Source organism: Eublepharis macularius, chromosome 6, assembly GCF_028583425.1.
Source record: "Eublepharis macularius isolate TG4126 chromosome 6, MPM_Emac_v1.0, whole genome shotgun sequence".
NCBI classification, from domain to species: domain Eukaryota; kingdom Metazoa; phylum Chordata; class Lepidosauria; order Squamata; family Eublepharidae; genus Eublepharis; species Eublepharis macularius.
In genome coordinates this window covers 97,623,609-97,634,719 of record NC_072795.1, presented here as the reverse complement: position 1 = coordinate 97,634,719, position 11,111 = coordinate 97,623,609, and the positions used below count along the sequence as shown (strand labels likewise).

At 42.4% G+C, this 11,111-nt stretch overlaps 1 protein-coding gene across 1 annotated transcript in view; it reads right to left on the bottom strand.

Annotated features, from left to right (window-relative positions):
- Positions 1–4,143: 4,143 nt before the first annotated feature.
- Positions 4,144–11,111, bottom strand: part of LRRC27 (leucine rich repeat containing 27) — a 62,965-nt gene continuing 55,997 nt past the window's right edge. Inside the window, exons 12-13 of the mRNA XM_054983596.1 lie at positions 6,917–7,043; positions 4,144–6,196 (exon numbers count right to left, since the gene is read on the bottom strand). Coding sequence (XP_054839571.1) covers positions 6,044–6,196; positions 6,917–7,043 — 280 coding nt within the window. The 3' untranslated portion in view covers positions 4,144–6,043. The remainder of the gene's footprint in view (positions 6,197–6,916; positions 7,044–11,111) is intronic.

The window sequence follows — 11,111 nt, the reverse complement described above, 5'->3', positions numbered from 1 at the left end:
GCGTTAAATTTAGTACCTTTTTTATTTCAAATGTCCTGGTCTTCTTGCATTAATTAATTTTAAAGGGTCCAAAATGTCGGGCGTCTTTTCTCTATGGTCTCTCTATGATTTTATAATCCAATATGGCCTACTTCCTTTTCCGCTGAGGCCGCGGCCCTTCCCCTCTCAAAGATGGCGATTCCCTTCTTCCTGCCCTCCAGCCAGGGCCGCTTCTCTCCAGCCGCTCTATTGCCGTTACGCACTTCCTGTCTCCCGTCTTCCCACAGCAGATCTCGCGATGGTGTCTTTTTCTCACAGCTCCAAAGCCACAGGTATTCAAAACAATAGTCCGATTTCTTTAATAACTTCTTTAAACTTAGTCTCTTTTCTAATACAACTCCTGCCGAAGCTTCCCCTCCTTTTCACTAGTCTGTTGCAGTTTAAAAGTCTACTTTTTTTCCTCTCTGTTTTTATCAATCTGTCCCGTATCGGAAGATAGTGATCTTTACCTTCCCTTCACTTTTCTCGGGTTGTAATCGCTGTTTCAATTTCAGATTCTCCTTTCCACTTCTTCCCCCAATCGAAGCTTGGGTATGTAGGTCTTATGCCAGCCGAGTTGGCCCCAAAACTGCCGCAGAGATTGTAGCCGACCCGTCTCAGGGTGGGACCTCAAGGATCGGGAGGGGACCCGTTGTGTAGAGCCCCCCCTCGTCCGAGATCAACGCGCCCTAGGGTCTCGAGCGTTCTTTGCCTGCTCTCCGCCTGAGAGCAGTCGGCCGCGGGCTATTTTCACCCCGCCGGCCGCTTAAAACGGCAGTCCGGTCAGCTCCGCAAATGGAGCTGCGTTAGACCTCCATAAATCCCAAACCGGAAGTCAACAGCTATCATTCTCCTTCCATCCAGGGCAGCAGGAAAACGGGCTGTCAGTTTGACAGACCCCATGCTAGTTCAGCCCATGGGCTGAGGCTGGTGCAGGGTCTGTGTCATGGGCTGGGCCAGCCCAAGCAGGGTGGTTCAAGTCCAAGCACCAGCACAAAGCCCAAGGGGAGTTCTAGGGTCAAAAGCCAAGTCCAAACTGTGGTCAGAGCATGAGTCCAAGAGCCAGGTCACGTAAAGTCCAAGGTCAGTTGCTAATAGTGTCAGATCCAAAGGCAGTCACGAGCAAGGTACACAGCACACACAGTGGTTGCAGGTAGTTTGACACTTTGCTTCCATGCCTGGCAGTTCCCTCAGCTCAGCTTTTATAGCCAGGCATGGATTACAGCCAGCTGCTGGGGCTCCATCCTACTGCTAGTCATCATCGCTCTCCAGCAGCTGGCGTTGGTTCAGGAGACGAGCACTGCACCATCTCTCCTGCAGCTCCAGCCTCAGCCTTTGTCTGTGGCGTTCTTTATGCGTGGGCGAACCTGGGGGGTGGAAGCCCCTGGCTGGGCTTCCCCTGTGGTGCTGGAGCTGGAGAGTACTAGTAGCTCTGCTTCAGCTGCTGGCTGTAAGCTCCGATTAGCCAGCTGCTGTGGCTCCTGATTACCAGCCTCTGCTGAGTCAGGGCTGGCTACATGGAGCTCCTCTTCTCCTGAGGAGTCCTGGCTGGCTACACGAAGCCCCTCTCCTCCTGAGGAGGAGTCCTCACTCTCACTGAGCCCAGACTGGGCCATGACAGTCTGTCAAACTGACATGTCTCGTTCTCCTGCCACTCGGAGGACAGGAAAACGAGAGCTGTCATCTTGACAGATCTGGCGCTGGGTTCAGCCCATGGACTGAGGCCGGCACGGGAGTCTTTCAAACTGACAGCTCCCATTTTCCTGCCACCCTAGGCAGAAAGAGAAGGGGGGCTATCATTTTAACAGACCCTGCGCCAGCCTCAGCCCATGGGCTGAACCCGGTACCGGGTCTGTCAAACTGACAGCTCCATTCTCCTGCCACTCAGGGGACAGGAGAATAGGGCTGTCAGTTTCACATGTCCCGCACTGGCTTCACCCATCTGATGAAGCTGTGGAGGTGTTTTGAAACTGACAGACTTCTCCTGCCGCTTCAGGGCAACAGGAGAAAGGGGCTGTCAGTTTCTAACACCCCGTACCGGCTTCATAAGCTGGTGCAGGGCGTTTGAATTCCACAAACTACAAACCACGAACCAATTTGTGAACTGGTACAAGTTTGTGGATTTCCTGGTTTGTAGTTCATGGAACAGCGACGAACCACGAATCAGGTGGTTCAGGGTTTTTTTTTGTTCATGTCCATGCTCAAGTCAGGAGAGAGAAGAAGGAGGATATTGCCCTGTTTAGCCCAATAGGATATAAGACAAGGAAATGACCTTTAGAAGACAAGAGAGTTGTTGCCCTCACTTTCCTAACTAACTGATCCTTGCTGCCCCCTGTATGGAAAGGGTCCTCTTTTTCCTTATTGTACACCAGACATTGCTATTCCCAACAAAGATTACACAAAATGTTGTGCAAGGTTTTCTCCAGAGCTTGTCAGCAGACTGCAAAGAGTGTGGAGGTGGGGGGAGTTAGGGGAGAGAGAAAAAAAGATATTTCAGCCTTTGGTCTTAAGGCCTTTTGTAAACATTGTGTATAGAATGCCAAGCACGTTTGTGTAGATAAAACAGTGCAGAGTGGACCTGGTGTGAAGTTGAATCTTTGGTCTTCTGGAAAGAAAAGGAAAAGTGGAAGCATCGGATTCCAAATATAAATACCCATAGCTGATCATTTTTTCTAACAACAAAAGGAACACACAGGTCCCTTAAAAGGCTGAGAGTGGAAGGGAAGCATGGTGGTCATTATGTCAACAATACTGAAGATTAATTTTAGTTGATGCAGTGACTAGATAAAGAATCAATGGAAGCAAAATTGAGAAATATCACCTTGCAGTGGGGATGCATTCTGGCCGATTGTGTTAATTGGAACTAACGATAGTACCATGTGGATTCACTTCTCGGTGCTGATCAGGAACAGATTTATGCTTCATCTTCCAGCATTAGTTAGAATGCTTTCCATACGACCTGAATAAAGCATTCGAATTTTCCAGCACTGAAACATTTCTACTTCCAACTACAATTCTCAAAGGAGATTAGAAAAGGTCAGCATCTCTATCCTACACAATTCCTATCAGAACTAAATCTCTTTACTGCTACGGTAGGTTCAGGCAAGCAATTTTAAGAGTTCCTTCAGAACTCCCAAAATAAATTTGATGTGGCTGTCCAAGACATATAAAGTAGGTAGATCAGGAATATCTGATCTATCTTTTGTCTCAGATGCATTTGCCATTCAAAGAGCTAATTTGACCTAACACTGTTGGATTGCCACTAAACTCAATTCAACCTACTCAACTTTAATAAGGAAGGAGGAGAAGAGTCCACAGTGCTCGGAATCTGGCTGTAAAACTATTGCCAATGATATTTAGTTCAATTCTACAATTAAGCTTTTCTGTTACCCTATTTCTTATAATCTGAATGTTCTTTCCAATCTTGCATTTATTCCACACCATAGCAAGGCAAAGGATTACACAAGTTTATTGAGGAATGGGATATCATTTTTAGAAGATACTGGGTGGGCATAAGATCAGGACTGGCAGAAGCTGTTTTAAAGTAACAGATAATAGACGCTGTGTAAGAGCTGTGCACTCATCTGGTGAAAAGGTATGTATGCACCAGTGTGCTATGTTGTACTTCTTTACATTTTCATTTGCCTCCTGATAGCCCTTCCATATATTTGCATACCACCTCCTAATACCATTCTTGAAATCAATTTAATGGGAAAATCAAAAAGGCCTAGTAAGCACAAAGATAACCGTGTGCACTACCAAGCTTTAATTTTTTTTAAAAAAAATGCCACCAGAAGAGCTGGCGAATGGGTGGGATCCCCCAGGGTTTATCTAGTGAAATGAAGGGGCATTGTGGGAAATTTACAGTGCAATTGAACCCATTTATTTAAATGGTCCTAAAAACACATTGATTTAAGTTGCCTTAGACTGGAGTAATTTTTCATTGGATTGCACTGCTAGTATCTCTAATGAGGTGCAATCTTTTACACATGGAAAAAGGCCAGAGTCATTCTGGACATCAGAGGTCATGCATATAGCAAGCCTAGGTCCTTGAAATATGAAAATGAAGAAACTTTTATTTCCAACATAATTTTAATGGAGGCATTTGCAATGACTTTCTGCTAAAGTTATGTTTGTTTCTTCTCCATATTAAATGTGAAATATTGCATTGAGCTAATAATTTTTAGATAAAATATATTTTATAGCCATGTCTTCTCAAGAATAACTTGTTGTTTTCTATCAACCTCAACTTTTCCATAATCACAGAAACCTTGAAAAATGGTGCTGACACAAAAACTCAAGATTTTCTGAAGTTTCCAAGGACAAACCAAAAACTGTGAACTAATCTACTGAGGAAAGCTTTTAACTAAAAATCAGACCCATATTGTTATGATGATTTATAAAATGTTAAGGGTATCTTCTAGACAAAGCATATGATATACTCTTCAATATCTACAAATCAGTTTTGTTCATTCCTTCATAGGGCTAGGTTGAATGCCAACCTCATTTACCTTCCACTCACTAATACACAATAGCTTTTCTTCTGCAAAATAGTCTAGCCATATACATTAAGCCTACGCATTTTTAGGGCACCATTTTATTACTGGAAATAATTTTGAAGTGTCTAGGATGAAAATTTTCATGGGTTGGGTCACTTTTCTAATCTTGGCATTTGGCAGCCATCTTTTAAAATGAATAATGAAAATAATAACCACCAATATCTTGATATTGAGTCCACTTTTGAATGTCTAATGCATTTAAATAGGTATTGCAATAACCTACAAAATTCCTTTGTTTTAATGAGTAATGACTCATTGTTTTATAGTTCTAAGCCTTTGAATTTTTAAAAAAATCATTCTTGAACAATTTTTTTTACAAGAATGATCTGCAAAAATTAGTGTCGTCCCCATACACTAATGGCCATGGTGCTAAGGAGAAGTCCCACCTTCTGCAATCCAGGCCTAGTCTAGCTAGGTAGTCCAGAAGAATAGTATGGTACTGAACGCTGTTCTGGACAGCTCTCTATATTTAAACCAGGGAGAAGACTCTGTAAAACAATGGTTCGTCACATTATTTTGCATTTAATAATAATTCAAAAATGTGCATGTCCACCAAATGTGTAGTTTATTTGTGAGTTTATAGTTGTTTAGAAATTCAAAATTGGCCTCAAAGGATCTGAGAAATTAACATGTATTCAATTCATTTCATTAGTCATGACTACTATTTATTAAAGATGGCAGGAAGACGCAAGCTAAATTTCTTTTTTAGCACCTCAGTTCAAAAACAAAACCTGTTTTAAAAAACTTGGGCCTTATATATGAGACCAGACTAATAATGGTGGTTTTACATATAAAGGCTTAAGAGTCGCCAAACCATAGAATGGTTCTCTTCAAAAGGCAACGGTCATTTGTAGGCTAGTGCAATACTTACGTACAACCAATTAGAAATGCCAAGATAGGAACTTTTACCCTCAGGCAAAGTTTCATTCCAGGCACTTCAAGATTATTTTCTGCCATAAAAGGTCCTCTGCAATGCACAAGCTGCGTATGTATGAATGGAATAAAAGTTTCTTTTGGTAGCCCCATTATTCTGCTCATCTGCAACAGCAAAGACAAATAATAAAAATTCATTTAGAAAGACATTAACTGTTTTTTCATGCATTACAGAAAATCACCACAACAGAACTGTATAATTTTTGGTTTAATATTTCTCCTTCAACTAGGAGTCTCCTTATAGGATTTCTACTTGCAACGTATTACCTAGGGCTGCATGGTGAAGTTCTATGAAGACCTAAATTGTTCAGCATGAAAATCAATGGGTAATGACTAAAGGCACTTCAAAACCTTGTAGATATGTCTATATTCAAACTGGGGAGAAGTTAAGAGTGAAAAAGGTGTCACTCTAATTATTTCTATGTTATTAAATACAAACAAAATTAAAAGAGAAAAGGACAATTTTATGAAGCCTAGTTAGAAACAGATCCAACTGCAGGTGGTTGTTTCATGAGAAGTACTCCTTTATATAATTAAAATGTCATGTTGAAAAAGATATTTTGAGGATTTGTAACCGATAATGAATTATCTGGTGATGCTGGCAATTCTCCAGTAAAGGCTGTGAACCGATATTCTGGGTGAAGGTCCTTTTTCATGTCAGCTACCTCTGCTTCTAGGTCTTCAGCCTGTAGGGGAAACCATTAACATACAAATAAAACTATAACAATCATTATCATATTAATGCGACAGCAGAAAAGGTGACATTTCCCTCTGTACCTGAAAATAGTGTCTACTTTTCTATTTATAAAAATGGATGCATAAATTGAATGGCTGCCACAATGGTTTCAAAGTAAAATCGAGAACTGTATTCAGCTGTTTTCTCATCGGAATTTTTTTCTATGCAAACAGCAAGAAGTCCCTGCAGTTAAAAGTGTTTCCAGACTGCCCAATTTGTGCACGGTTTCCCTGGTTCCTGTAGCTTCACCTTAAATCTAGAGAAAAACCTTGTTTTCTCTGAAGTAAAGAGCAAATTTCAACATGGCTGTAGGTGGAGCATAAATCGGGACACCCTTCTGTAGTCATCCCAAAAGCAGGGGCGGGGACTAAATTCTACCTCCAAAATGATAGAGCTAAACTCTGCATTCTCCTTACTCCCCCTCCTTTAAAGAGCTTTTGTCATTTGTTTACCAAGCTGTAGCTATATGGTAGAAAAGAAGAAGAAAATAAAATCCTTTACATTGCAATCCGAACCGCATTTTCCAGGAAGTAAACGCCATTGAATGGATCTAAGTAGGAGTCTGACTAGATCTGTACAGCTTTGCTGTCTTAAAGTGTTAAAATCATATGCTACCTGAGAGTAAAAAGCAACTTTTCACTGTATTTCAAAGAGAGGAGAAGTAACCTACGATTTTCAAGTCTTGCTTTGCTCTTTCCATATCCTCATGGGGTATTCCAGTTAATTTTTTCCTTCTTTCTTTCATTATCTGTGTGTGCTGCCTGATACGGTTTTCCACTTCTCTGTATTTGGCAGCCCTGAAAAACAAAGCAAAATTTAATTATTTTTCAAATTGTCCATACTTCTGTACCTTCTTAAGATCCTTGCTGCATATATAGCATACACTATCACAGCTCAGGGAAAAGAAATTTCAGTTGTGCAAGTGCACTGACACTTCCAACAGTGCTTTCAACGTTTTGATGCCTATGGCACAATTCACACATAACAAACATGCCATGGTTTGTCATTACAGGAATGAGTCCTGGAAGACACTCACTGCTCCCTTCCCTCTTACCCTTTAACAGCTCAGAAGTAAAACACCTCCAGCTGCATGGCAAACCGTAGTTTGCCATTAAGCACAGGGCCAGGTCTAGGGTTGCCGGTGCCCAGGGCAACCCAAGTCCAGCCTCCCGCGCTGTGTGATGACATCACTTCCATGACATCATCACGCAGGGTGGAGCGTGCCACCAGCGGAGTGGCAGCAGTGTGGGCAGCTGGGAGGCCGCCCGTGCCATTCGCCTGCCCCACTGAGGGGGCAGCCAGCTTGCTGTGCGCTCCCTGTCCTGCGTGGCAGGCGAATGGCGCGGGCGGCCTCCCAGCCCTCCGTGCCATTTGCCTGCCCCGCTGAGGGGGCAGCCAGCTTGCCATGCGCTCCCTGTCCTGTGGGGCAGGTGAATGGCATGGATGGCTGCTCAGCCCTCCATGCCACTCGCCTGCCCTGCTGAGGGGGCAGCCGGCTTGCCGTGTCCTGTGGGGCAGGTGAATGGTGCGGGTGGCTTTCAGTCACCTGCACTTCCGCTGGCACACTCCTGGCAGCTGTGCCTGGCACCCCCTCTTTGGCAATGCCAGGGACAGACTACCCCCCTGCCCACCCCCATCGATCCAGCCCTGATTAACCATGGCTTGTTCTCTTGCCTCCAAACTGGGATTCTAAACCACAGAAGCTGAACAAGCTATGCTTTACTCCTGAAAGTAGAAATGCTTAATTTCCAAGCAGCATGTAAAGAGAGGAGGGGTGGGAAGGAGGAGAGAGCCCAAGATTTCCAAGGTTTGTTCACATAATAGAAAACATGGTTTGTTGTTACATGTGAATCATGCCTGCTTACATGGTTTGGGAAAGGAGTTTTCAAAATCTGCAAAACCAAAGTAAGTGTTGAAATAAAATACTGGCACTTTGAATGTGCTAGGCCTAATCTACAAACTCGGTCATGCTTAAGATCTATCGATTTCAATGGGCTCTCCTAACATGTCTGGTTCAGGCCTCTGATTTTGAATAAAAATCATCTGTGAATATTAAGAGGAATTCATGAAGCGCTGCTGCTAGATGCCTCCCATTTACTTGAATGGGCTTCTGTAGGATTCATGTGCTGTTTTTATTTATTTAATTAAAACATTTCTATCCCATCATCCGTTTATTTTGTATTTTTTTAAAAAAATTACATTCTACCTTTTACTCAATTTAAGACAGCACAACTTTAAACACATGAATGTTAAACAGCAGGTGCAGGAGGGTGAAATGTATTTTAAAGTGAATTGCTTTTGTAATATAACAAGAAGTTTTAGTCAGCCCATGAAATGAACGGCTTACCTGTATGACTACAATATATTTTATGTTTTTGTCCTGCTTCTAAAAGCTCCTAAAGCAGATTAATTATAACTAGTAAAAGGTGGTATCTATTTTGCAAATATTGGAGATTTTCAGAAGAGCATTGTACGTAGCAGAAGATAGTGTTTAAATGTCTAGGCCATCTCCCTCAATGTCTTTTATTTCCAAATATAAAATTTTGAGAGTGATGAGGTACACAGAAAAGCATGTGAGTAAATTTATTAGGCCATTAACAATCTACTCTCCCACCCCCAGGATCAGTAATAAAACAAATAATAATAATAATAAATCAAATCAGTAAAGGATTTAAAACAAGAACCCCCAATAAGGCCTTCTCAAAAAAAGGACAGCCTTATATGCCTTCCTAAAGACCAAGTTCTAATCTTTATTAGCAGACCATTTCGTAAGTTTGGAGCCACTGTAGAAAAGAGCAGGCTGAGGTTGTTCTAATTATCCTGAGGTGCAGTGCGCACATGTGCGCGCGCACACACACAAAGGCAGCTGGTCAGAGAAGCATAGTTGGTGGCAGGGTTTATCAGTAGGGAGAGGCAGTTTCTAAAGTATGTGGGTCTCAAGTCATAAAAGTCTTTAGGAAACAGAACCTTGAACTGAGCCCAACTAATCAAGGAAGCTGTCTTAAAATCAGAGTATCATATAAATTAGCTTGCTTCTGCCAAAAGGTGAGCTCTATCACCTTAAGTTTCCAAGTTGTTTTCAAGGGCAGCCCCATATCGAGTGTACTGCAATAGTCAAGCTCTGGGGTTACAGCTACATGGATCAGCATAGCCAGGACAGTTGAATCTAGAAAGGACAGCAAATGTTCTGCTACACACTATTGGTAAAAAGTTATTTTTTGCCTGTTTCTCCATCACCAACGAGGGAATCAACAAAATCCCCACCCCTTGACTGATTCAGTTATTGAAAGAAATGTCATCCAAAGCTGACAATACATTCCCTTTGAGAACACAAATCTCTCCAGCCAGTATCACTTCCATCCTATTTGGATTCAGCTTTAGTCTGTTTACCTCACCACTTAACCATGGCAAGTAGTAATCAAATACAGTCCTCTTCTCTAGGATGTGAGTGCTCTAGGAGGTGCAGGCACACATACCATCTTTCCATCCCTGCTGTGTGCTTTTCAATACTTACTTGGAGAGTTTGGCGGCTAAGGGGAAACTGAGGGTCGAAGGGATTGCTCCTCCCAGAGAGCGGGCTGTTTTGGCAGGAAACAAGCTGCACATGTGCACTGGGAAGGGGTAGACGCCTCTTAGAGGAATTTTTAGCTGCAGAGCCTACTGATTGGCAAGACGGCTCATGGACAGTCCCATGTGGGACTGCATAGAAGACCAAAGATGAACTCTCTCCTCCCTTCCTTTTTAGCATGCTGCACAGAGTTAATGGAAAAGTTGGCTAATAAGCCAATGTGATGTGGTGGTTGAGCTGATTGCTTTAGATGAGAGGCTTGTCGTTAGATTCCTGATTACCTGTGAAGCTCTCACTGGGTCCAACTGAACCAGGCACTTAGCTTAAGCTTTGTGAGGGAGTAGCTGTAAGGAAAAAAATGGCATACTCCTTGTGCATCACCATGAATGCCTTGGAAGACAGGTGGGACACAAATCTAACACATATAAACAGAGGGATTTCCTAGGTTACTTTTTTCCAGGATCTGAGAGGCAAGGAGTATCTGTCTCTGAACTCTACTTAGCAAACATGTAACATGGTTAATTCCTCTAGCCTGACCATAATGACTGTTGTTTGTCCAGGGTATTAGTGCAGAACGTTCAATAGCACTGGGCTCGTTTGGCTAGCTATATATGGAACTTTCTTCCCTCCCACAAACCCTTACGGATGATTGCACAGTTTCTCTTGGGCAATTAGCATATCAGGCTGAATTTCTGATAGTCAACCCCAACTGCTGTGCCGCTGATAAAATGCAGTTGCACCACACTTTCATAACAGCTGTTTATAGTATAATAACAGACAATATACTGATACAACAAATGCCACCTGCCTCTCCTACAGTCCCCTTTCTTTTCTTTAGGCTAAACATGTCTAATTCTTCCAACATTTCACTGGCATCTATACACTGGATTGAAACTCAGGGTTATAGCATGGACACTGTTAAACTCATTTGCTATGGTAACAGAGATCTGAGTACAAAATTAAAGCAAAGAATCTGTAAATCCACCCCTAAAATGGTAAGGATGACATAAGGGAGGGGGGTGGGAATTTTACAGTAAAGATGGGTAATTCTGAAAGCAGTTTGAGCTGAAATGAGTGGGAACTGGAATCCAGATCTTTTAAGTGAGAATATTTGCATGTATGAATACTTATGATTTAAAAACAGGCCTGGAAGCAGCACACTATATGATGTGAGTGTGCCAGAGGTGAAGAAGAAGGAACCTTTGAACTGTCCTTTGAAATTAACATACCTAATTAAAATGTGATGCATCTGAGTTCAGAGACATCTCAGAAACTTCAAACACAACAGGAGCCAAAA